Raw genomic sequence first — 27,052 nt, 5'->3', positions numbered from 1 at the left:
TGAATGGGCACCAAAGAGTCACGGTTGGTTCTGTATTGTCTGTGATGCACAGTTTGAGAAGCAACCGGCAGCTTTACATCCTCTATCTCATGTTGTCCCACAACTGCAGATTCATCTGAAAGCTCAGGTCTAATGGACAACTTCAATTTTCCTCCATCAATTTCTACAGTTGCTATTCCAAAAGCCCATTTGTAACCCTTAGGGTCTTTAAAACGCCCTTCTCTCAGAAAGTCAATTCCCAAAATACAAGGTGCATTAGGACCTGTTACAATAGTATGTTTCTTCCACTGCTTCCCAGTTAAACTTATATCAACCTCTATCTTAAACAACTCTTGAGATCCACCAGTGACTCCCTGAATAGTTATAGATTCTCCCCCTTGATAATTTGATGGTATGATGGTGCACTGAGCTCCTGTGTCAACCAAGGCCCTGTACTTCTGAAATTTTGAAGTGCCAGGCCACTGGATGTACACATCCCAATAGATTCTGTTATCTCCATTATCCCTTACCTCCCCCTGGCGGAAGGCAGGGCACCCCTAATGGTGGGGATTACCTCCACATGTACAGCTGGCACAACGTCCAGCACCAGAATTAGGATCACTGTTGGAGCTATCAGAGTTGTTCTGGGAAACTGAGGAAGTGACAGCTACCCTCCTGGTATTGCTACCTCGGGATCTGCCCCTCTGCAGCTCCCGTAACCTCTTGAAAAGATCAGAAGTTGGTTGACCATCCCATCTGTTCATGTTCTCACCAAACTGATCACGCAGAGTTATCCAGATACTGCCACGTGATTGCCTCTGCTGTCTGTTTTGGTTTGACCTATTCTGGAATGGCCTTCTTGGAGCACGTCTGTTCCTAACAGCTGAAACTTGTATCCATCTGGAGGAAGAGGAATCAGAATCATCCCCCTTCATCAAGTTGGATATGGAGGTTTTAAGTTCCTCCTTCAGCTCTTTCATGCAATTCTCCATCTTTCCAGACAGAGTTTCAATGGCTGAAACCAAAGAAGTACGTGCAAGACTATCCTCCAATTGCCTCATTTGGTCAGTGAAACGGCCAACAGTGGGAGGCACTCCACCATAATTTCTTGCCACAATCCTGCTTGCCAGAATAGTAGCATAATTAGGAGGAGCAAGCTTAATGAGCTTTTTGGCAAGGCCTGTTCCAACAGGAATTTCATCAGGATTCTGAGTCTTATGATCTCCATACATTACTTCTCTCACAGCAAACTCTCTCAGACGCTTGATTCCCTCAGCTATTGTGGTCCAAGGCTTAGGGTTCCATGGTAAATCATCTCTGCTGGGGTACCTCAGCGAGACTGCCAGTAGGAGGCGTGCCCACAGAGAAACTTTACCAATGCACTTGCCTAGGTGCCTGTCTATGCCAGTATCCTTTGAGAGCATCCCCAACTGAGAGGCCGACTTGTCACCTACCACCAATGCTGGGGCTCCCATATCAAAACACCTGGCTAGCCAAGACAGGACTGGCTCAATATCTCCTCTGATGTAATCCTTCCTCACATGTCTAATTTCCTGTCTGGGTGCATTAGCTGACTGTATGTCATCCTCATCATCATCATCATCATCATCCTGAGGTCGCTGTCCCCATAATCCTATTTTAATCCTCCGTTGAATTTCTTTGAGTTCAGAGGCACTACCAGCAGTTGCTAATCTACTAGGGTCTACATCCTGACCTAAGTCTCCATCATCCATGTGGGGTCTCGAGAGGTCTGCCAGAGTTTTAAGGCTAACCCTCTCTTCCTCACCAGAAGGATCTTTCTTAACAGAGGGACCCTGAGTAGAAGGACCCTCATCTCCATCTGCACCATCTCCTGCAGCATCTGCATCTCCTTTACGCTTTCTGGTTACAGTGGCCACCAAATTTACTGGCTTGGTTTTCACATTCACAGCAGAGTTGGAAGAGCAAGTAGCCTTATGTCTTTCTTGATACAGTGCTATCAGTAGCCATATGATTATTCCAAGAAGCAACAAAATTAAGGCAAGCACAAGATATCTAGGGTACCACTGGTTCCAAAGACCGTCTGTAGTTGTAAGAGGAGTAACAAACTCATATGTGTCTGCTAGCAGATCCATAGTTGAGTTACCATAGCTTCTTAGCCCAATAAGACCACAACAGAATTCACCAACATTCAGTAACTTGTTCTTAACCCAAAGAAATGACTTATATGCCACATATCTCACAATCTTGTCTATCATGCAAGAAATGGCCCATCTGTAGACAATTGCACCGATAATAGATGAAATAGAATGACTCAGAATCCAAAACAGCTTCATTTTGCTTCCTAATCTGAGCAGAAATAAATCAAACAAGCAATCGAGCCCCACGTTGGGCGCCAAAAATAAAAAGTGTGTCGGTGTGAGCTGAAATTCCCCCCCCACCAACAATAACCAGGCTAGCTCAGTCTGGAAGCAAATGAAAAGCTGTATTTACAAGCAGAGTCTAAAATCTACAATGAAATGCAATGAATATGTACAAATATACAAAATTCACAACATTCACAAATATATACAATCAACAGAAAAAGCACAATCAATCTCCCTTTGCTTCCCCCCAATGGGACCCTCCCAAAGAGGCCTCCCTCTCCCAGGAGCTTCCCCCCCAGACCCCCCTGGACAGAAAAGCAGAGTTAGTTAAGCAGAAAGTTGTTAACTTAGCTGCCAAGGTCAGTACGTGTTATCTTCAGCCAAAAGAAGAGACAGCAGCCAGACAGCCCAGCAACTGCCCCCACTGCCGAACGCAGAATGTGCAGAGTGCCCACTTTGTTTTGGGTAATAGTTCTTAAACATTTCTATCTATCCAATGGAAGTGTTTAGAACAATCGTTATTTTGCTTTCTTACACCCAATAGTGACTTATTTACATTCTTTCACTTTCTCTGTTCTGAACTTTGCAAGGAAAAATTAAAAAGACAGTTTCAAACCATCACACCCTTGCACAACAGATACGGGGCATGAGAGGTCCAGGGTGAGGTGATTTTGGAAGCAGAAGTAACAGCATGTGGAAAGTTGACTAAAGCAAATCAGTCCCCCCTTGCATCAGAACTTGTACCCCCAAAAAAAGAGGAGTGTGATGGTTTGAAACTGTCTTTTTAATTTTTCCTTGCAAAGTTCAAAACAGAGAAAGTGAAAGACTGTAAATAAGTCACTATTGAGTGTAAGAAGGCAAAATAACGATTGTTCTAAACACTTCCATTGGATAGATAGAAATGTTTAAGAACTATTACCCAAAACAAAGTGGGCACTCTGCACATTCTGCGTTCTGCAGTGGGGGCAGTTGCTGGGCTGTCTGGCTGCTGTTTCTTCTTCTCTTCTGGCTGAAGATAACACGTACTGACCTTGGCAGCTAAGTTAACAACTTTCTGATTAACAAACTCTGCTTCTCTGTCCAGGGGGGGCTGGGAGGAAGCTCCTGGGAGTGAGAGAGGCCCCTCTGGGAGGAAGCAAAGGGAGATCGGTTGTGCTTTTTCTGTTGATTGTATATATTTGTGAATGTTGTGAATTTTGTATATTTGTACATATTCATTGCATTTCATCATAGATTTTAGATTCTGCTTGTAAATACAGCCTTCATTTGCTTCCAGACTGGGCTAGCCTGGTTATTGTTGGTGGGGGGGAATTTCAGCTCACACCGACACACTTTTTATTTTTGGCGCTCCAACTCGGGGCTCGATTGCTTGTATGATTTATTTCTGCTCAGATTAGGAAGCAAAATGAAGCTGTTTTGGATTCTGAGTCATTCTATTTCATCTATTATCAGTGTGATTGTCTACAGATGGGCTGTTTCCTGCATGATAGACAAGATTGTGAGATATGTGGCATATAAATCTTTTCTTTAGGTTAAGAACAAGTTACTGAATGTTGGTGAATTCTGTTGTGGTCTTATTGGGCTAAGAAGCTATGGTAACTCAACTATGGATTTGCTAGCAGACATGTTTGAGTTTGTTACTCCTCTTACAGCTACAGAGGTTCTTTGGTACCTTAGATATTTTGTGCTAATCTTAATTTTGTTGCTTCTTGGAATAATCATATAGCTACTGATAGCACTGTGTCAAGAAAGACATAAGGCTACTTGCTCTTCCAACTCTGCTGTGAATGTGAAAGCCAATCCAGTAAATTTGGTGGCCACTGTAAGCAGAAAGCGTAAACGAGCTGCAGGAGGAGATGCAGATGCTGCAGGAGATGGTGCAGATGGAGATGAGGGTCCTTCTACTCAGGGTCCCTCTGTTAAGAAAGATCCTTCTGGTGAGGAAGAGAGGGTTAGCCTTAAAACTCTGGCAGACCTCTTGAGACCCCACATGGATGATGGAGATGTAGGTCAGGATGTAGACCCTGGTAGATTAGCAACTGCTGGCAGAGCCTCTGAACTCAAGGAAATTCAACGGAGGATTACAACAGGATTATGGGGACAGCGACCTCAGGATGATGATGATGAGGATGATGAGGATGACATACAGTCAGCTAATGCACCCAGACAAGAAATTAGACATGTGAGGAAGGATTACATCAGAGGAGATAATGAGCCAGTCCTGTCTTGGCTAGCCAGGTGTTTTGATATGGGAGCCCCAGCATTGGTGGTAGGTGATAAGTCAGCCTCTCAGTTGGGGATGCTCTCAAAGGATACAGGCATAGACAGGCACCTAGGCAAGTGCATTGGTAAAGCTTCTCTGTGGGCACGCCTCCTACTGGCAGTCTCGCTGAGGTACCCCAGCAGAGATGATTTACCATGGAACTCTAAGCCTTGGACCACAATAGCTGAGGGAATCAAGCGTCTGAGAGAATTTGCTGTGAGAGAAATAATGTATGGAGATCATAAGACTCAGAATCCTGATGAAATTCCTGTTGGAACAGGCCTTGCCAAAAAGCTCATTAAGCTTGCTCCTCCTAATTATGCTACTATTCTGGCAAGCAGGATTGTGGCAAGAAATTATGGTGGAGTGCCTCCCACTGTTGGCCATTTCACTGACCAAATGAGGCAATTGGAGGATAGTTTTGCACGTACTTCTTTGGTTTCAGCCATTGAAACTTTGTCTGGAGAAATAAAGAATTGCATGAAAGAGCTGAAGGAGGAACTTAAAACCTCCATATCCAACTTGATGAAGGGGGATGATTCTGATTCCTCTTCCTCCAGATGGATACAAGTTTCAGCTGTTAGGAACAGACGTGCTCCAAGGAGGCCATTCCAGAATAGGTCAAACCAAAACAGACAGCAGAGGCAATCACGTGGCAGTATCTGGATAACTCTGCGTGATCAGTTTGGTGAGAACATGAACAGATGGGATGGTCAACCAACTTCTGATCTTTTCAAGAGGTTACGGGAGCTGCAGAGGGGCAGATCCTGAGGTAGCAATACCAGGAGGGTAGCTGTCACTTCCTCAGTTTCCCAGAACAACTCTGATAGCTCCAACAGTGATCCTAATTCTGGTGCTGGACGTTGTGCCAGCTGTACATGTGGAGGTAATCCCCACCATTAGGGGTGCCCTGCCTTCCGCCAGGGGGAGGTAAGGGATAATGGAGATAACAGAATCTATTGGGATGTGTACATCCAGTGGCCTGGCACTTCAAAATTTCAGAAGTACAGGGCCTTGGTTGACACAGGAGCTCAGTGCACCATAATACCATCAAATTATCAAGGGGGAGAATCTATAACTATTCAGGGAGTCACTGGTGGATCTCAAGAGTTGTTTAAGATAGAGGTTGACATAAGTTTAACTGGGAAGCAGTGGAAGAAACATACTATTGTAACAGGTCCTAATGCACCTTGTATTTTGGGAATTGATTTTCTGAGAGAAGGGCGTTTTAAAGACCCTAAGGGTTACAAATGGGCTTTTGGAATAGCAACTGTAGAAATTGATGGAGGAAAATTGAAGTTGTCCATTAGACCTGAGCTTTCAGATGAATCTGCAGTTGTGGGACAACATGAGATAGAGGATGTAAAGCTGCCGGTTGCTTCTCAAACTGTGCATCACAGACAATACAGAACCAACCGTGACTCTTTGGTGCCCATTCAAAACTTGATTCGTCAGTTGGAGAGTCAGAAGGTCATCAGCAAAACTCATTCACCTTTCAACAGTCCAATCTGGCCTGTGCAGAAAGCAGAATGGAGAGTGGCGTCTGACAGTTGATTTCCGTGCCTTGAATGAAGTAACTCCACCCATGAGTGCAGCTGTACCAGACATGATGGAACTCCAATATGAGCTGGAATCCAAGCAGGCCAAATGGTATGCTACCATAGACATTGCTAATGCTTTCTTCTCTATTCCCATAGCAGAGGAATGCAGGCCTCAGTTTGCTTTCACCTGGAGAGGCATTCAGTACACATTCAATCGTTTGCCCCAGGGGTGGATTCACAGTTCAACCATCTGCCATGCAGTGGTCCATGATGCTTTGGAGAAAGGTGGAGCTCCAGAACACATTCAGTTCATCGATGACATCATCGTCTGGGGTGAGACTGCTGAAGAAGTCTTCGAGAAAGGTAACAAAATCATTGACATTCTCTTGCAAGCTGGTTTCGCTATCAAGCGAGACAAGGTGAAAGGACCTGCCAGAGAAATCCAGTTTCTGGGAGTGCGGTGGCAAGATGGTCGCCGTCACATCCCAATGGATGTGATAAACAGAGTCTCCACCATGGCAAATCCCATCAACAAGAAAGAAACTCTGCGTTTCTTAGGCATAGTGGGATTTTGGAGACTGCACATTCCTGGATACAGTCAGATTGTGAAACCTCTATATGATGTGACTCGAAAGAGAAACAGTTTCCAATGGGGTCCTGAGCAACAAGCAGCCTTTGACCAGATCAAGCGAGAGGTAGTCCAAGCGATGGGTCTGGGACCTGTCCGAACTGGTCCAGACATTAAGAACATTCTGTACACGGCCGCGAGTGACAATGGTCCAACCTGGTGCTTATGGCAAAGAGCTCCAGGGGAGACACGAGGACGTCCTCTTGGTTTCTGGGGTCGTGGCTACAGAGGCTCAGAGGCAAACTACACTCCAACAGAGAAAGAGATTTTAGCTGCTTATGAAGGAGTGAAAGCTGCTTCTGAAGTGATTGGAACTGAGTCACAACTTCTTCTAGCTCCTAGATTGCCAGTTCTGAATTGGATGTTCAAAGGCAAAGGTTCTTCACCACATCATGCAACAGATGCTACCTAGTCTAAGTGGATGGCTCTGATAACACAGAGAGCTCGAATGGGAAATCTCGAAAGGCCTGGTTTGGTGGAGGTGATCACAAACTGGCCAGAAGGCACAAGCTGTGCAAAACCTCCAGAGGAGAGAGTAACTCGTGCTGAGGAAGCTCCTCCTTACAGTGATCTGTCTGATGATGAAAAGAGATATGCTTTGTTCACAGATGGTTCCTGTCGTCTGGTTGGGAACAAGCGGAGATGGAAATCTGCAGTGTGGAGCCCAACGCGCAGAGTTGCAGAAGCGAGAGATGGAGAAGGAGAATCCAGTCAATTCGCAGAGGTAAAAGCTGTCCAGCTAGCTCTTAACGTAGCTGAACGTGAGAGATGGCCAAAGCTTTATCTCTACACCGACTCGTGGATGGTAGCCAATGCCTTGTGGGGTTGGCTGAAAGACTGGAAGAAGAATGGCTGGCAGAGCAAAGGAAAGCCTCTCTGGGCTGCAGATCTGTGGCAAGACATTGCTGCTCGCATTGAGAGAATCCCAGTGAAAGTGAGACACATCGATGCTCACATTCCTAAGAGCAAAGCTACAGAGGAACAACAACACAACCATCAGGCAGATCTAGCTGCAAGAGTTTCCCAGGTGGACACAAACTCTGATCCTGATCCTGATCTTGACTGGAAACACCGAGGTGAGCTGTTCTTAGCTCGGTGGGCCCATGACTCGTCAGGACATCAAGGCAGAGATGCAACCTACCGATGGGCTCGTGACAGATCCATTGACATTTCCATGGATGCTATCACACAAGTCATCCATGACTGTGACATTTGTGCTGCTATTAAGCAGGCAAAGCAAATCAAGCCCTTGTGGTACGGTGACCGATGGTCCAAGTACAAGTATGGTGAAGCCTGGCAGATTGACTCCATCACTCTACCTCGTTCTCCATCTGGTAAGCAGTATGTGCTGACTATGGTAGAGGCAAGCACTGGATGGCTGGAAACTTATCCAGTTCCTCATGCAACTGCACGTAACACCATTCTTGGTCTGGAAAGACAAATCCTGTGGAGACATGGAACTCCAGAGAGGACTGAGTCAGACAACGGAACTCATTTCAAGAATAATCTTGTAAAAAACTGGGCCAAAGAGCACAGCATCGAGTGGATATTCCACATTCCCTACTATGCACCAGCTGCAGGGAAGATCGAACGCTACAACGGTTTGCTGAAAACCACTCTCAAAGCCATGGGGGGTGGATCTTTGAAAAACTGGGAGAAACATTTAGCACAAGCAACCTGGTTAGTGAATAGTAGAGGTTCAGTGAATCGAGCTGGACCTGCCCAATCAGATTTGTTGCGAAAGGAGGAAGGTGATAGAGTTCCTGTTATCAGAGAAAAGAATCTGTTAGGCAAAACTGTTTGTGTATTTTCTCCTTCAGGAGAGGCCAAACCTCTCCGAGGGGTGGTTTCTGCTGAAGGTCCTGGTCACACCTATTGGGTGATGCAAGAAAATGGTGAAATTCAGTGTATTCCACAAAGAAATCTAACTTTGGCTGAGAGAGGTTAAATTCAGAGTGTTGCACAGATACAGCATCGCGCCCAAGAGGAGAGTCCATGAGATCTGCGGTGCACGAACCCTGAGAGCCCTGAGTCACCTGAGAGTCCCTGTTCCTTTCTTCACTCCATCTGTGAGGAAACAAGCTGTTTGCTGTTTTTCCTGTGATTTGACTCTTTTGAATCATCTACATCTGAGATAGCCGGAATGGACTATGGTCTTTATTCACTCATTGTTGTAGATAGATTAGATAAATGGTAGTAGCGGCCAATGGAATTGTTTAGAAGGGGTGGACTGTGATGGCTTGAAACTGTCTTTTTAATTTTTCCTTGCAAAGTTCAAAACAGAGAAAGTGAAAGACTGTAAATAAGTCACTATTGAGTGTAAGAAGGCAAAATAATGATTGTTCTAAACACTTCCATTGGATAGATAGAAATGTTTAAGAACTATTACCCAAAACAAAGTGGGCACTCTGCACATTCTGAGTTCTGCAGTGGGGGCAGTTGCTGGGCTGTCTGGCTGCTGTTTCTTCTTCTCTTCTGGCTGAAGATAACACGTACTGACCTTGGCAGCTAAGTTAACAACTTTCTGATTAACAAACTCTGCTTCTCTGTCCAGGGGGGTCTGAGGGAGGAAGCTCTTGGGAGAGAGAGAGGGCACTTTGGGAGGAAGCAAAGGGAGATCGGTTGTGCTTTTTCTGTAGATTGTATATATTTGTAAATGTTGTGAATTTTGTATATTTATACATATTCATTGCATTTCATCATAGATTTTAGACTCTGCTTGTAAATACAGCCTTCATTTGCTTCCAGACTGGGCTAGCCTGGTTACTTGTTGGGGGGGGGGGGGAATTTCAGCTCACACCAACACAAGGAGGGTAATTGTTATTGGTGATTCCCTTCTGAAACGAAAAGAAGGTCCCATATGTTGGCCAGACCCCTCCCACAGGGTCGTCTGCTGCCTCCCTGCGGCCCAGGTCAGGGATGTTACCAGAAGGCTGCCTAATGTAGTACAGCCCTCTGATTAATATCCCTTGTAGTTACGCAGGTGGGAATTGATGAGGTCAATACCAGAAGTCTTAAAGCAACCAAAAGGGACTTCAAGGCACTGGGAAAAGTAGTTGAGGCATCAGGGGCACAGGTAATTTTTTCATCTATACCCTTAGTTGCAGGTCGGAATGCTGAAAGGAATGGGAAGTCATGCCTGATTAACAAGTGGCTCAGAGGCTGCTGCCACAAACAAAATTTAGGGTTCTTTGATCTTGGGGAACTCTATACGGCCCCAGGTCTGCTAGTTGCAGATGGGGGACATCTGCCTCAGAGGGGGAGAAAGTTCCTGGCACAGGAGCTGGCAGGGCTTGTTGAAAGGGCTGAAGTGTATGTACACAAATGCACACAGCATGGGTAACAAGAGGAGCTGGAAGCCTTGGTACAAGAGGGAAACTATAATGTTGTTGCCATCACAGAAACATGGTGGGATGACTCTCACAACTGGAGTGCTGTAATCAATGGCCACAGACTCTTCAGGAAAGACAGGAGAGGGAGAAGGTGTGGAGGAGTGGCCCTGTATATTAGGGAGACTCTGGATGTCATGAGAGTAGAGACTAAAGATGATCAGGTTGAGTCCCTATGGGTAAGAATTAGGGGGAAGGCCAACAAGTCTGACATCTGGTTGGAGCCTTTTATTGACCACCCAACCAGGAAGAAGAGGATGATTTATTATTCATTATTATTTTATTCCTTATTTATTATTTATTATTTATCTTCAAGCAGCTGGAAGCTGCCTCAAGATCGCTTGCCCTTGTTCCTGTGGGTGACTTAAACCTGCCAGATATCTGCTGGGAATTGAACACTGCAGAGAAGAGGCAGTCCAGAAGGTTCCTGGAATGTATGGAGGATAGCTTCTTATCCCAGCTGGTACGTGAGCCTACCAGAGGTTCAGCCCTGGTCGACTTGCTGTTTACTAACAGAGAAGGGCTGGTGGGAGATGTGGTGGTGGGAGGCTGCCTGGGGTGCAGTGACCATGAGATAATTGAGTTTCAATATATGGTGAAACCAGGAGGGGCAGCACCAAAACCTCTACCCTGGACTGCTGAAGGGCAGACTTTGGCTTATTCAAGGAACTAACTCGGAAAGTTCCTTGGGAAACAGCCCTTAAAAACAAAGGGGTCCAGGAAGGCTGGACTTACTTCAAGAAAGAACTCTTGAAGGTGCAGGAGCAGGCTGTGCCCATGTGCCGGAAGAGGAGCCGACGAGGGAGACAGCCAGAGCCAGCCTGGATGGGCAAGGAGCTGCTGAAGGAATTAAGGGAAAAAACGAGGGGGTATCACCTTTGGAAAAAAGGGGAGGTATCCCAGGAAGAGTTTAAGGATGTTGCTAGATCTTGTAGGAAAAAAATTAGAGAGGCTAAAGCCCATTTAGAACTTAGACTGGCCACTGCTGTAAAGGAGAATAAAAAATATTTCTACAAATATATTAATGGCAAAAGAAGAGGCAAGGACAACCTCCACTCCTTATTGGATGTGGAGGGGAATATAGTAACAAAAGATGAGGAAAAAGCAGAGGTACTTAACACCTTCTTCGCCTCAACCTTCAATAGTGGGACAGCCTGTCTTCAGGACAACTGGCCCCCTGAACTGGCAGATGGAGCCAGGGGCCAGTATAGTCCGGTTGGCAGCCAGGCACTAGTGGTGTCCCCAAGGGATCAGTGCTGGACCCCAGCCTATTCAATATCTTGATGATCTTGACACGGGGATTGAGTCCATCATCAGTAAGTTTGCAGACGACACCAAGTTAGGAGCAGGTGTTGATCTGTTGGAGGGTAGCAGGACCCTGCAGAGGGACTTTGACAAGCTGGATGGGTGGGCAGAGGCCAACGGGATGAGATTTAACAAGGTTAAGTGCAGGGTTCTACCCTTTGGCCACAACAACCCCAAGCAGTGCTACAGGCTGGGGACAGAGTGTCTGGAGAACAGCCAGGCAGAAAGGGACCTGGGTACTGGGGTGGTACTTGCAGCTGACCTCTCCTACTCCTTGTGAGAGGTGGAGAAAGACTCAGAGGGAAGCATTTGTCAGGAGATTGGGAGGCTCAACAGAGACCTTTTGGCTACCTATAGTTCCATGAAAGGGGCTGGAATGAGCTGGGGATTGGTCTCCTCTCCCTACTAACAAGTGATAGGATGAGAGGAAATGGTCTCAAGTTCAGCAGGAGCACTGCAGGCTGGCCAACAGCTGCTTGGCTGCAGCAGAGTTGGAGGTCACTCAGCACTGCCTCAGGGAAAGGAATTTCTGGGAAAGGAGAGGCAAAGTGAAAGCAACACAAATGCCACAGGGACCACACAGCCTCTTGTGCCACACTTCATTGCCATGAGCTAGCAGAAGTCTGCTAAGTGCTCTAACCAGAGACCCTTTGCCAGAACCCAACCAGGGACCCTCTGCCAGCACCCACACACCTGTGGCACCCAGCGCCGGGGCTGGAGGAAAGGCCTGGACAGGGCTCACAGGGTCTGCCGTAGGGGGCTCACCTGTGGGGAGAGGGGCAGAGAGAGTCTGGCACCCAGCCTCTGATGGCACTCAGCTGCTGCTGGGATCCATCCCAGCTAGCACTGTCCATGCTGGCATCCATCTCTGCTGGAACCCTCCCTGCTATCACCCTCCTCTGCTAGGACCTACCCCTGCTGCTGCCTACCCCTCGATAGCAGAAAGCCCCAGGCAGGCTTTCACAGGGTTTGTACTCTGCTCAGGTTTCGGTTTCGGTGGTCTCCACCTCCCACGGTCACAGGAAGCAGGAAATGTCAGCTTCCATCCAGCACCTCCCAACACAGCCCAGCCCTGCCTCATTTCCCACAGCCCTCGGAGGTGCCAGCAGCCCGGATCCATCCCCAGCTCCGTCCCAGGGACATCACTGCTCAGTAATGTGGTAAGGATGCTCCCATCTCCGCAGCCCCCTGCAGGAAGCTGCTCGTCCTGGCGTCCAGCTAGGACAGGGGGGAGGGGAGGAACAGGGCTTGTCCAGGGATGTCTCCACCTTTAGCGGCTGGGAAGCACAGGGTGACTTTTGCTGGCTTGCAGCTGACCTCTCCTGATCTTTGTCTTCGTGAGAGGTGCAGAGAGAAAGGCTTGAAAAGGAAACCTGGACACGATGGAAAATATGAAACCTGCCTGGGGCATTGTGCTTCTTACAGCTGTAATCATACAGTGATTGACACTGAATGCAAAGTTTGGGCAGAGAGGGAGACCACCTGGGGTAGCCTTTGTCAGGGAAACAGGAAGCTGAAACAGACCTTCTGGCTCTCTAGGGCTCCAGAAAGGAGGTTCGAATGAGCTGGGGCTTAGTCTCCTCTCTCTACTAACAAGTGATAGGGTAAGAGGAAATGGCCTCATGTTCCCCAGGAGCACTGCAGGTTGGCCAACAGCTGCTTGGCTGCAGCAGAGTTGGAGGTCACTCAGCACTGGCTTCGGGGAAGAGAACTTCTGGGAAAAGGAGGGCAAGAGTGAAAGCAACACAAATGCCACAGGGACTGCACAGCCACACTTCATTGCCATGCAAGGGAGATGCCAAAGCTGCCCACACTCTGCCAGCTCCTACCCAGGGACCCTCAGCCAGCACACACACACCTGTGACACCCAGCACCGTGGCTGGAGGAACAGCCTGGCCAGCGATCCCAGGGTCTGCCCCAGGGGGCTCACCCGTGGGGAGAGGGGCACAGAGAGTCTGGCATCCAGCTGGCACTCAGCTGCCACTAGGAACCATCCCTCTAGCACCCATCTCCTGCTGGCATTCCTCCTGCTAGAATCCACCTGTCCTAGGACCTACCCCTGGTGCTGCCTGTCCCTGCTATTGCCACCCATGCTAGCACCACTCTTGCCACAGCAGCCTCACAGCACCTCCTGCCTCCCCTGTACACCAACACTCAGCACCAGGCAGATTCCAGTGGTGGGGAATGGGGCTGTTGGATGCCACAGCAGAAGGATGGAACTCAGGAGCATTTCCAGGATATCCCAGGTGGTCTCCCTCCATTCCCAAACTGAACATTCAATTCCCATTAGCAGATCAGCGTCAGCTTGAAGAAGCAGAAGGCCCCAGGCAAGTTTTCACAGACTTTGTATTTGCTCAGGTTTTGTTTTCACTCTTTCTCCACCTTTCACAGGAACAACGAATAGGAAAGGTCAGCTTGGATCCAGCACCTCCAGACATAACTCACCACTGCTGCATTTCCCACAGGTCTTCTTGCAGGCGCCAGGAGCCCAGCTCCAGCACCAGCTCCTTCCGAGGGTCATCACCAATGAGTTCCTCTGTAAGGACTCTGCCATCTCCACAACCCTCTGCAGGCAGCTGCCTGCAACACTGTGCCGCTGGGACAGGGGGGAGGGGAGGAACAGGGCTTGTCCCCGGATGTCTCCAGCTTGCAGCAGCAGGGAGGCAGTGCCTGGCTCTTGCCTGAGCCAAGCCCTTGCCCTGGCAGCAGCCATCACGGGCAGGGTGTAGTGGCAGCTGGGACTCTGCCCTCCAGGCACAGGTGCTGAGCCCACTTCTCTTCCTCTCTCCTTGCAGATGTCGAGCAGTTCTGTAAGTAGGAGCCTGGTGAGACCTTGGCTGGCAGCATGGGGGAGTTGGGGGGTGGTGGGGTTCGGTGGGGCCTGTTCTGCCAGCTCCTCACCTTCCCTCCATGGTGCCGTTAGGGGAGGCAGTACGAGAAGATTCAGTTTCGACTGCACAAGAGCATCCCTGGGCATGGGAAGGTCTTCAGCTATGTGGCAGGGAAAGAAAAGCAGCCTGGGGACATCGTGCTCGTCCCCATAGATGACTGGGTCTCCCATTACTCCTTCCTGAAACATGCTGCTGTCTACCTTGGGGATGGAGAGGTCATTCACTTCCAGAGTAAGTGCCTGAGCCCCAGCTCTTGTCTGTGACATGGCAGAGGCTGGGCCAGGGCAACGCGTGGCTCTTGATTCTCCAGGAGTGGATGATGAGAATGACACTGGACTGGTCAGCAAGAGTAGCTTCCAGGCCGCTAGAGAAGCAGGAGGGAAATTCCAGATTTGGCGGAAAAGAGGAGGGATCAACCTCGGTGAGCTCCGTAGAAAAGTCCGGGAGGCGATGAACAGCGAAACCAAGTATTACACAGACACCAACAACTGCATCCACTTTGTCCTCTGGCTTCTGGGCTTGGCAGACTTCTACAGGAAACCGGTGAGCATGGAGCTTGGTATCATGGCCGTGGAGCAATGGCTCCTGCACCCACAGCCAGCCCTGCCTTTGCATCCTGACCCAAGCCCTCCACAGGGTAGCCAATTGGTGCTGTAGACAGTGGTGGGCACAGCCAAGCCTCCTTTGCATGGAAATCTTTCTCTCGTAGGTGGAAATGTCAGATGAAGAGGGCAATGAAGAGGCTGTGAGTATCCCCAGTGTCAGCCCTCCCCTGCAGGGCTCTGGGGTCCCTGGGAAGGCTGTGGGGACATCTGTGGGACAGTGGTGTGGACTTCCAAACCCCTGTGCATTGACACCTTTCAGTTGCAGGTGCAAATCCCAAAGGAAGAAGGCAAACAAGAGGCCGTGAGTATCCCCAGGGTCAGCCTCCCTTGCAGGGCTATGGGGTCCCTGAGGAAGACATGGGGAGATGAAAGGGGGATGCAAAGACCCCAGAAAGTGGAAGAGTCCTGGGGTGCTGGGAAAGCAGGCTCACAGACATACCTGAGGGGTCTCTGGAACAGAACAGTCCCTGGAGGACTGAGGGACCCTTTCTCACTGTGAGGGTGACGAAACACTGGAACAGGCTGCGACCCTCTCCTGCTGGAACAGGAAGGAGATGAGGAACAGGGCTTGTCCCGGGATGTCTCCAGCTTGCAGCAGCAGGGAGGCAGTGCCTGACTTTTGCCTGAGCCAAGCCCTTGCCCTGGCAGCAGCCATCACGGGCAGGGTGTAGTGGCAGCTGGGACTCTGCCCCCCAGGCACAGGTGCTGAGCCCACTTCTCTTCCTCTCTCCTTGCAGGTGAAGAGCAGTTCTGTAAGTAGGAGCCTGGTGAGACCTTGGCTGGCAGCATGGGGGAGTTGGGAGGCGTTGGGGCTCGGTGGGGCCTGTTCTGCCAGCTCCTCACCTTTCCTCCATGGTGTCGTTAGGAGAGGAAGAATGAGGCGATTCAGTTTCTGAAGCACAAGAGAATTGGTGGGAAGGTCTTCGATGATGTGCCAGAGAGGGATATCCAGCCTGGGGACATCTTGATCTTCCCCATGAAGATCAATGCCTCCATCTGCTGCGTCTTCAAACACGCAGCTGTCTACCTTGGGGATGGAGAGGTCATTCACTTCCAGGGTAAGTGCCTGAGCCCCAGGCCGTGCCAGTGACATGGTGCAGCCTGGGCCAGGGCAGTGGTGGCTCTTGGTTTTCCAGGACTGGCTGATCGGACTAACACTGGAGTGGTCAGCAAGCAAGGCTTCCATACCATGAAAAAGGCAAGTGGGACAGTAAATATTTGGCGGAAAAGAGATGGGATCAAGGTCAGTGAATTGCATGGAAAAGTCTGGGAGGCGATGAACAGCAAATTCCAGTATCACCCAGACACCAACAACTGCATCCACTTTGCCCTCTGGCTTCTAACCTTGGAGAACTTCTACATGCAACTGGTGAGCATGGAGCTTGGTATCATGGCTGTGGAGCGAGGGCTCCTGCACCCATTGCCAGCCCTGCCTTTGCATCCTGACCCAAGACCTCTGGGTCTGGCCCATAGGTGGTGGGGGCTGTGGTGGGGATGGTGGTGGGGACAGCCAAGCCCCCTGTGCATGGACACCTTTCTCTTGCAGGTGGAAATTTTAGATGAGAATAACAGAGGGAAGCCATGACTGTCCCCAGTGTCAGACCTTCCAGACAGGGCTCAGGTATGTTTGGGACGACTGCAGGGTCATCAAAGGTGCCTGGGGTCCCTGGAAAGGGGACAAGGATCGCAAGAACACTGAGGTCCCCAACAGAGCTGTGACATCTCTAAGTGGGCTGAGGTCCATGAGCTGGATGGCTTCCCATCAGGACTGTGAGGGCAAAGGGAGGGATGAGTCACCATCAGGGATGTGGTCCCCAAAGAAAGATGGGTTCCTCTGGAGGGTCATAGAATCATAGAATCAGTCAGGGTTGGAAGGGACCACAAGGATCATCTAGTTCCAACCCCCCTGCCATGGGCAGGGACACCCCACACTAGCTTGAGGCTTGAGCCTCATCCATCCTGGCCTTAAACACCTCCAGAGATGGGGCCTCAAGCACCTCCCTGGACAACCCATTCCAGGGTCTCACCACCCTCATGGGGTAGAACTTCTTCCTCACGTGCAGCCTGAATCTCCCCACTTCCAGCTTTGTTCCATTCCCCCTAGTCCTGTCACTAGCTGATAGCCTAAAAAGTCCTTCCCCAGCTTTCTTGTAGCCCCCTTCAGATACTGGAAGGTCACCTTGGAGCCTTCTCTTCTCCAGATATAGCGTCCTGGGAAATCAGGGTCACAGGCAAGGCAGTGGGGTCCTTGGGAGGGCTTTCCTGTCCCAAGGAGGCCTTTAGGTTCTCCAGGACTGCTGACCTCCTGCTGCCAGAGCCAGTAGGGAACCCAGCAGCAAGCAGTAGGAAGGGCAGGGAATCTGAAGGCAATCCATCCCTCTTGAGCCACCCTGCAGTCCACATACTGACAGACCTACCCTGTCATTGCAGGGATGGTGATCTGTGATGTGAAGTAATGGCAACAGCCAGAACAGCCTGAGCATGACCAGCCCTGACCCACAGAGGAGCCTCAGCATTGCCCCACGCACCCCAACTCCTCATCCCAGGGAAGGACCTTTGCTGAGGAGGAGCTGTTCCCTTCTGCTTGCTGCAGCTTCATTGCCATGCATTCATGAGGGGCTTCATTCCTGCTCCCTCCATTACATGTCCCCATTTCCCTCTACCAACATCTGCAATGACAATAAAGCAGAGAGCACAAGACAATGCAGAAGGTACTGCCTGGGTGTCCTAGAGCAGACAACGTGTCCCCAGGCAGCTGGGCTGGGCTAGGCTGAGCTTGGGCTGCTGCCAGGAGCCCAGCCAGCTGCCCCATGCCTGCCCTCCTCAGCTGCACAGGGGCACACAGCTCTGACCAAAGGCTTGTGGCTGGAGAGAAGGACATCACCAGCCCAGGCTGCTGGACACCACTGCTGGCCCTGTGGCACACACAGGCCTGGGGCAGGGGCTCCCTGCAGTGGGCTCTGCAGCAGGGCTTTGGTGTTGTGCAGGAGCAGGAGGTGAGCAGGCTGCAGGACATAGGCCTTGTGCTTGGCCAGCCAGGACACCTCTGCCTTGCTGACCTTGGCCTCCTGCTCCTCAGAGCCATCCAAAGGCTCCTCAGAGCTCTCCTCCAGCAAGGATTCCTGCACCACCAGCTGAAACCTGATGCTGGGGGTGGGGTTGGCTTGCAGCCAGGATCATACACTCATAGAATTGCTTTACTTGGGAAACACCTTTGGAGGCCAACCATTACCTAACTCTACCAAGGCTGGTGCTAAACCATGGCCCTCAGCACCATATCTCTGCCTCTTTGAAACCCCTGCAGGGATGGGGATTCAAGCACCTCCCTGGGCAGCCTGTGCCACTCTTTAGGAACACTTGCAGTGAAGAAGTTTTTTCTTCAGTCCAACTTAAACCTCCCTTCATCACCCTTGACATCATTTTCTCTCAGCCCGTCAATGTGTGGGGAAGAGACCAAACTCCACCTGGCTCCAGCCTCGTTTCATGGAATTACAGAGAACCAGAAGCTCTCCTTTCAGTGTCTTTGTTCCACACTAAACAATCTCCTTGGCCGCTCCTCACCAGAACTGTTCTGCAGACCCTCGTGCTAAATGGGCTTCTCATGATGACCTTTCTGGCAGATGAGACCTCCCCTGGGGAGGTCCTGGGGTTCACCTCCCAGGTGCCACCCTTCCTGCAGCTGGGACTTGGGGGAATTGCAGTGAGATCCTTCCCTGGGTACTGAGTGTCTCAGTCCTGGCCATGGACCCCACATCATAGTGGGACACCCACCTGGATGCTGGGGTGGTACTTGCAGCTGACCTCCCCTACCACTTGTGAGAGGTGGAGAAAGACTGAAAGGGAAGCCTTTGTCAGGAGAAGAGGAGGCTGAGCAGAGACCTTGTGGCTATCTATGGCAGCATGAAAGGATGGTGGAATGAGATGGGGTTTGGTATCCTCTCCTTACTAACAAGTGATAGGATGAGAGGAAATGGTCTCAAGTTCCCCCAGGGGCACTGCAGGTTGGCCAACAGCTGCTTGGCTGCAGCAGAGTTGGAGGTCACTCAGCACTGGCTTTGCGAAAAGGAAAAATGAAACATAAATGCCACAGGGACTGCACAGCCTCTTGTGCCACACTTCATTGCGAAGCAAGGGAGAAGCCAAAGCTGCCAGAAATCTGCTCAAGCCTCTAACAAGCTATCCTCTGTCAGCACCCACACACCTGTGGCACCCAGCACCGGAGCTGGAGGAAAGGACTGGACAGGGCTCACAGGATCTGCCCCAGGTTGTCAGCTGTGGGGAGAGGGGCAGAGAGAGTCTGGCACCCAGCCTCTGATGGCACTCAGCCGCTGAGACCCACCCCAGCTAGCACTGTCCATGCTGGCATCCATCTCCTACTGGCATCCATCTCCTGCTGGCACCCTCCCTGCTATCACCCTCCTCTGCTAGGACCTACCCCTGCTGCTGCCTATCCCTCGATAGCAGAAAGCCCCAGGCAGGCTTTCACAGGGTTTGTACTCTGCTCAGGTTTCATTTTCAGTGGTCTCCACCTCCCACGGTCACAGGAAGCAGGAAATGTCAGTTTCCATCCAGCACCTCCCAACACAGCCCAGCCCTGCTTCATTTCCCACAGCCCTCGGAGGTGCCAGCAGCCCAGATCCATCCCCAGCTCCGTCCCAGGGACATCACTGCTCAGTATTGTGGTAAGGACGCTCCCATCTCCGCAGCCCGCTGAAGGAAGCTGCTTCTCCTGGGGCCCAACTAGGAGAGGGGGGAGAGGAGGAACAGGGCTTGTCCAGGGATGTCTCCACCTTTAGCGGCTGGGAAGCACAGGCTGAGTTTTGCTGGCCTGGACACGGTGCAAACTGTGAAACCTGCCTGGGACTTTGTGCTTCTTAAAGCTGGGGCTGCTTTGTGATTAACACTGAATGCTAAGTTTGGGCACAGAGGAGACCACCTGGGGTAGTCATTGTCAGGAGAACAGGAGGCTGTGTAGAGACCTTCTGGCTCTCTAGGGCTCCAGAAAGGAGGTTGGAATGAGCTGAGGCTTGGTCTCCTCTCTCTACTAACAAGTGATAGGATGAGAGGAAATGATCTCAAGTTCCCCAGGGGCACTGCAGGTTGGCCAACAGCTGCTTGGCTGCAGGAGACTTGGAGGTCACTCAGCACTGGCTTTGGGGAAAAAGAACTTCAGGGAAAGGAGAGGAAAAGTGAAAACACAAATGCCACAGGGACTGCACAGCCTCTTGTGCCACACTTCATTGCCATGCAAGGGAGATGCCAAAGCTGCCAGCACTCTGCCCAAGGCCCTAACAAGGGACCCTCTGCCAGCACACACACATGTGTGGTACCCAGCCCTCGGGCTAGAGGAACAGCCTGGCCAGGGCTCCCAGGGTCTGCCCTAGGGGGCTCACCTGTGGGGAGAGGGGCAGAGAGAGTCTGGCACCCAGCCTCTGCTGGCACTCAGCTGCCACTAGGAACCATCCCTCTAGCACCCATCTCCTGCTGGCATTCCTCCTGCTAGAATCCACCTGTCCTAGGACCTACCCCTGCTGCTGCCTGTCCCTGCTATTGCCACCCATGCTAGCACCACTCTTGCCACAGCAGCCTCACAGCACCTCCTGCCTCCCCTGTACCCCAACACTCAGCACCAGGCAGATTCCAGTGGTGGGGAATGGGGCTGTTGGATGCCACAGCAGAAGGATGGAACTCAGGAGCATTTCCAGGATATCCCAGGTGGTCTCCCTCCATTCCCAAACTGAACATTCAATTCCCATTAGCAGATCAGCGTCAGCTTGAAGAAGCAGAAGGCCCCAGGCAAGTTTTCACAGACTTTGTATTTGCTCAGGTTTTGTTTTCACTCTTTCTCCACCTTTCACAGGCACAACGAATAGGAAGGTCAGCTTGGATCCAGCACCTCCAGACATAACTCATCCCTGCTGCATTTCCCACAGGTCTTCTTGCAGGCGCCAGGAGCCCAGCTCCAGCACCAGCTCCTTCCGAGGGTCATCACCAATGAGTTCTTCTGTAAGGACTCTGCCATCTCCACAACCCTCTGCAGGCAGCTGCCTGCAACACTGTGCCGCTGGGACAGGGGGGAGGGGAGGAACAGGGCTTGTCCCCGGATGTCTCCAGCTTGCAGCAGCAGGGAGGCAGTGCCTGGCTCTTGCCTGAGCCAAGCCCTTGCCCTGGCAGCAGCCATCATGGGCAGGGTGTAGTGGCAGCTGGGACGCTGCCCCCCAGGCACAGGTGCTGAGCCCACTTCTCTTCCTCTCTCCTTGCAGATGTCGAGCAGTTCTGTAAGTAGGAGCCTGGTGAGACCTTGGCTGGCAGCATGGGGGAGTTGGGGGGTGGTGGGGTTCAGTGGGGCCTGTTCTGCCACCTCCTCACCTTCCCTCCATGGTGCCATTAGGAGAGGGAGTATGAAGTGATTCAGTTTCTGCTGCACAAGAGCATCCCTGGGCATGGAGAGATCTTCTACGAAGTGTCAGAGAGAGAACTGAAGCCTGGGGACATTGTGCTCGTCCCCATACAGAATCTGCAGTCTCTTTACTTCCTCTTCAAACACGCAGCTGTCTACATTGGGGATGGAGAGGTCATTCACTTCCAGGGTAAGTGCCTGAGCCCCAGGTCATGTCTCTGACATGTTGGAGCCCAGGCCAGGGCAATTGTGGCTGTTGGTTTTCCAGGATTGAAGGGTAAGAGTGGCACTGGTCGGATCAGCAAGGAAGGCTTCCAGGCCATGAAAAAGGCCAGAGGGAAATTCCAGATTTGGCGGAAAAGAGGAGGGATCAAGGTCAATGAATTCCATGCAAAAGTCAGGCAGGCAATGAACAGCGTAGCCAGATATCGCCTAGGCACCAACAACTGCATCCACTTTGCCCTCTGGCTTCTGGGCTTAGAGGATTTCTACATGGATCTGGTGAGCATGGAGCTGAGTGTCAGGGCTGTGGTGGGATGGCCTCTGTACCCACAGCCAGCCCTGCATTTGCATCCTGACCCATTTCCCCCTGGGGCTGTGGACATCGGTGGGGAGAGCCAAGCCCCCTGTGCATGGACACATTTCTCTCGCAGGTGGAAATCCAACATGAAGATGGTGGAGGAGGGTTGTGAGTATCCCCAGTGTCAGCCCTCCCTGACAGGGCTCTGGTATCCCTGGGAAGGCTGTGGGACCATCAGAGGAGGATGGGGTCCATGGGACGGATGCAAGGAGCCCAATAGCACTGAGGTCCCCTAGATGACTATGACTCCTCCAAGTGGGCTTAGGTCCATGGGATGGTTGGTCCCCATCAGGAATGGGAGGGCCAAGGGAGGGCTGAGGCACCAGCAGGCATGGGGTCACCAAGAAAGATGTGTTCCTCTGGGAAGGTCATGGGGTGATTGGAAAGCAGGGTCACAAGCAAGGCAGTGGGGTCCCTGGGAGGGACGGGTCACAAGGAGGACTGAGTTTTCCAGGATGGATTGGACACTTCAAAAGGGGCTGCTGGGGTCTCAGCACAGATGGGCTGTCTGGGAGGGCTGGAGAACCCAAACAGGGATGGGGTCCCCAGGAGGCCTTTGGGTTCTCCAGGAGAGCTGAGATCCTGTTCTCAGCATCTGTGGGAGACAGATGGTGGGAAGGACAGCACAGGGGATCCGGGGAACCTCCATCTGTCTTGGGCCAGGCTGTACCCCACACACCCACCTGACATTGCAGGGATGGTGATCTGTGATGTGAGGGACTGGCAACAGCCACATCAGCCTGAGCATGACCAGCCCTGACCCACAGAGGAGCCTCAGCATTGCCCCACGCACCCCAACTCCTCATCCCAGGGAAGGACCTTTGCTGAGGAGGAGCTGTTCCCTTCTGCTTGCTGCAGCTTCATTGCCATGCATTCATGAGGGGCTTCATTCCTGCTCCCTCCATTACATGTCCCCATTTCCCTCCACCAACATCTACAATGACAATAAAGCAGAGAGCACAAGACAATGCAGAAGGTACTGCCTGGGTGTCCTAGAGCAGACAACGTGTCCCCAGGCAGCTGGGCTGGGCTGGGCTGGGCTGAGCTTGGGCTGCTGCCAGGAGCCCAGCCAGCTGCCCCATGCCTGCCCTCCTCAGCTGCACAGGGGCACACAGCTCTGACCAAAGGCTCGTGGCTGGAGAGAAGGACATCACCAGCCCAGGCTGCTGGACACCACTGCTGGCCCTGTGTCATGGAGAGGTCATTTCCTCTCAGCCTGTCTACTTGTAGAGAAGAGGCCAAACCCAACCTGGCTCCAACCTCCTCTCAGGGAGCAGTAGAGAGCCAGAATCTCTTCCCTCAGTCTCCTTGTTCCAGACTAAACAATCTCCTCAGCTGCTCCTCTCCAGACCTGTTCTCCAGACCCTCCTGCTAAATGGGCATTCAAGATGCCCTTCCTGGCACATGAGGCCATCCCTGAGTACCAACTCCCTGGTGCCACACTTCCTGCAACTGGGAATTTGGGGAATTGCAGTGAGATCCTTTTCTGGGTGCTTTCAGTGTCTCCGTGCTGGCCAGGGATCCCAGGTCATGGTGGGACACCCACCTGGGCGCTGGGGTGGAACTTGGGAATGCAGCAGGGGTGCAGTGGGTCAGTAGGAGCTGGGTTGCAGCTGACCTCTCCTGTTCTTTGTAAGAGGTGGAGAAAGGCTGAAAGGGAAACCTGGACACGGTACCAGCTGTGAAACATGCCTGGGGCTTTGTGCTTCTTAAAGCTGGGGCTGCTTTGTGAATGACACTGACTGCTAAGTTTGGGCTCTCTATGATTCCCTGCAAGGAGGCTGGAAATAGCTTGGGATTGGTCTCCTCTCCCTGCTAACAAGTGATAGGATGAAAAGAAATGGTCCCAAGTTGGCCATAAGTTGCTGGGCTGCAGCAGAGTTGGAGGTCACTCAGCACTGGCTTCGGGGAAAAGAACTTCAGGGAAAGGAGAGGAAAAGTGAAAACACAAATGCTACAGGGACTGCACAGCCTATTGTGCCACACTTCATTGCCATGCAAGGGAGATGCCAAAGCTGCCAACAGTCTGCCAGCCCCTAACCAGGGACCTGCAGCCAGCACCCACACACCTGTGGCACCCAGCAGCGGGGCTAGAGGAACAGCCTGGCCAGGGCTCCCAGGTCTGCCCTAGGGCTTACCTGTGGGGGGAGGGGCAGAGAGAGTCTGGCACCCAGCCTCTGCTGGCACTCAGCTGCCACTAGAACCAATCCCTGTAGCACCCATCTCCTGCTGGTATCCCCCTGCTGGCACTCACCTCTGCTAGGACCTACCCCTTCTGCTGCCTGTCTCTGCTATTGCCACCCATGCTAGCACCACTCTTGCCACAGCAGCCTCCTAGCACCTCCTGCCTCCCCTGTACCCCAACTCTCAATACAGGGTAGATTCCAGAGGTGGGGAATGTGGATTTTGGAGACCACAGCAGGGGGATTAGGGGAACTCAAAAGCATTTTCCGGCTATCCGAGGTCGTCTTCCCCTGTTCCTGAACTTAACACTCAGTTGCAATTAGCAGATCAGCCTCAGCTTGAAGAAGCAGAAAGCCCCAGGCAGGCTTTCACGCAGTTTGTGCTGGGCTCAGCTTTCGGTTTCGTTCTGACTCCACCTCTTACAGTCACAGGAAGTAGGAGAGGTCAGCTTGGTTCCAGCAGCTCGCAACCCAGCCCTACCGCCTTTCCCACAGCCCTTGGAGGTGCCACCAGCCCAGCTCCGTCACCGGCTCGGTCCCAGGAACATCGCAGATGGGAATCGTGGTAAGGACTCTGCCATCTCGGCAGTCCCCTGCAGACAGCTGCCCGCGACGCTGTGCCGCTGGGACAGGGGGAGGGGAGGAACAGAGCTTGCCCCGGAATGTCTCCACCTTCAGCGGCTGGGAAGCACAGGGTGACTTTTGCTGGCTTGCAGCTGACCTCTCCTGCTCTTTGTCTTTGTGACAGGTCCAGAGAGAAAGGCTGAAAGGGAAACCTGGACACGGTGCAAACTGTGAAACCTGCCTGGGGCTTTGTGCTTCTTAAAGCTGGGGCTGCTTTGTGATTAACACTGACTGGTAAGTTTGGGCACAGAGGGAGACCACCTGGGGTAGTCTTTGTCAGGAGGAGGCTGAGCAGAGACCTTCTGGCTCTCTAGGACTCCATGAAAAGAGGTTGGAATGAGCTGGGGCTTGGTCTCCTCTCCCTGCTAACAAGTGATAGGATAAGAGGAAATGGTCTCAAGTTGCCTCAGGGGCACTATAGATTGGTCAACAGCTGCTTGGCTGCAGCAGAGTTGGAGGTCAGTCAGCACGGGCTTTGGGGAAAGGAACTTCTGGAAAAAGGAGAGAAAAAGTGAAAGCAACCCAAATGCCACAGGGACTGCGCAGCCTCTTGTGCTACACTTCACTACCATGCAAGGGAGATGCCAAAGCTGCCAGCACTGTGCTCCAGCCCCTAACCAAGGACCTTATGCCAGCACCCACATACCTGTGGCACCCAGCCCTCGGGCTGGAGGAACAGCCTGGCCAGGGCTCACAGGGTCTGCCCTAGGGTGATCACCTGTGGGGAGAGGGGCAGAGAGATTCTGGCACCCAGCCTGTGCTGGCACTCAGCTGCCACTAGGTTCCATCCCTCCTAGCAAGGCCCCTGATAGGAGCAGTTGCTGCTAGAACCATAACCTGCTGGAACCCCCCATGCTAGCACCCACCTCTACTAGGACCTACCCTTGCTGCTGCCTATCCCTGCTATTGCCACCCATGCTAGCACCACTCTTGCCACAGCAGCCTCCCAGCACCTCCTGCCTCCCCTGCAGTCCGACACTCAGCACAGGGCAGATTCCAGAGGTGGGGAATGTGGATTTGGGTGCCACAGAGGAGGGCTGGAAGGCAGGAGCATTTCCAGACTGTCCCAGGAGATCTCTTTTCTCTTCCCAAACTGAATATTCAGTAAGAATTAGCAGATAAGCCCCAAGCTTCAGAAGCAGAAAGCCCCAGGCAGGTTCTCACAGGTTTTTACTTGTTCCCAGATTTTGTTTTCAGTCTTTCTCTACCTCTCACATTCACAGGAAGTAGGAAATGTCAGCTTGGATCCAGCAGCTCCCAAACCAGCCCAGCCCTGCTGTATTTCCCACAGCACTTGTTGTGGGGGCCAGCAGCCCAGCTCTGTCCCTGGCTCCTGGGGACATGGCTGCTGGGTACCACTGTAAGGAGTCTGCCATCTCCACAGCCCTCTGCAGGCTGCTGCCCACAACGCTGTGCCGCTGGGACAGGGGGAAGGGAGGAACAGGGCTTGTCCCAGGATGTCTCCAGCTCGCAGCAGCAGGGAGGCACAGCCTGACTTTTGCCTGAGCCAAGCCCTTGCCCTGGCAGCAGCCATCACAGCAGCCCCCAGGCACAGGTGCTGACCCCAGTCCTGTTCCTCTCCCCATGTAGATCTTGAGCATTTCTCGATGCCTCAGCCGGGTGCTATCCTGTTGGGGTCAGGCAGTGTTGGGGCATGGTTCCACCTGCACTGATTCCATAGGCGACCGTGTGCCAGCCTTTGAGACGATTCACTTCCTGCTGCACAAGGGCAGAAAAAACAACAAACAAAAAAAAAAAAGAAAAAAGAGCGATTCACTTCCTGCTTGCCCACCGGCAACCCCTGGTGACGCATAGCGAGCTGAGTGTCAGGGCCGTGGTGTGATGACTTCTGCACCCACAGCCAGTCCTGCCTTTGCATCCTGACCCAGTTCCCCCTGGGTCTAGTCTATGCACAGTGGGCACAGGAGTGGAGAAGCCTAACCCCCTGTGCATGGACACCTGTGATGGGTACAGGCTTTACCCAGAATCCAAGAGCCCAAAAAGAGCACATTTCAGTTTCCTCCTCCTCTCCCTTTCCCCAGTAAGGTCAGAGCAAATTAGGCAGGAGAAAGGAAAGGTAAAATCACAAAAGAAATGGTCTGGAATTGGTTTGGAAGTAAAAAGGGAATTTTTAACAAAATATCTGTAGCATTTGTGCTTGAACTTTGTGAAGAGAAATTAAAGGCATAGCCTTAAAACTACCACATCAACTCAAAGGAGCTAAAGAAAAGTGAGAGGAGAAAGAGGAAAGGTAAAGTGAAGAAGGGAAAGGTAAAGAGATCTATAGCTACCAATAAAGTAAGGATCCAAAGACATCTC

General features: G+C 51.7%; 1 protein-coding gene and 1 long non-coding RNA gene across 3 annotated transcripts; both read left to right on the top strand.

The window, feature by feature from the left end:
• The first annotated feature begins 12,548 nt into the window (after positions 1-12,548).
• LOC128972057 (uncharacterized) lies at positions 12,549-17,691 on the top strand. 2 transcript variants are annotated; one of them, XM_054387854.1, is made up of 12 exons: positions 12,549-12,610; positions 13,916-13,988; positions 14,246-14,260; positions 14,374-14,572; positions 14,652-14,884; positions 15,051-15,086; positions 15,212-15,247; positions 15,684-15,698; positions 15,812-16,004; positions 16,083-16,315; positions 16,493-16,567; positions 17,377-17,691. In XM_054387854.1, the coding sequence occupies exons 1-11, from the start codon at positions 12,606-12,608 to the stop codon at positions 16,529-16,531; spliced, it is 1,077 nt and encodes a 358-aa protein (XP_054243829.1). In that variant the 5' UTR covers positions 12,549-12,605; the 3' UTR covers positions 16,532-16,567; positions 17,377-17,691. The 2 variants fall into 2 exon arrangements, with proteins under 2 accessions (XP_054243829.1, XP_054243828.1); XM_054387853.1 differs by having other exon boundaries at positions 15,206-15,247.
• Positions 17,692-24,595: 6,904 nt separating this feature from the next.
• On the top strand, positions 24,596-26,458 carry LOC128972061 (uncharacterized). The gene is made up of 3 exons (XR_008489254.1): positions 24,596-24,674; positions 24,858-24,967; positions 26,324-26,458. It is a non-coding gene; the product is annotated as an uncharacterized LOC128972061 (long non-coding RNA).
• The last annotated feature ends 594 nt before the right edge of the window (positions 26,459-27,052 follow it).

This window comes from Indicator indicator, chromosome 16 (assembly GCF_027791375.1).
Source record: "Indicator indicator isolate 239-I01 chromosome 16, UM_Iind_1.1, whole genome shotgun sequence".
Lineage (NCBI taxonomy): Eukaryota > Metazoa > Chordata > Aves > Piciformes > Indicatoridae > Indicator > Indicator indicator.
This window is presented reverse-complemented; position numbering and strand designations above follow the sequence as displayed.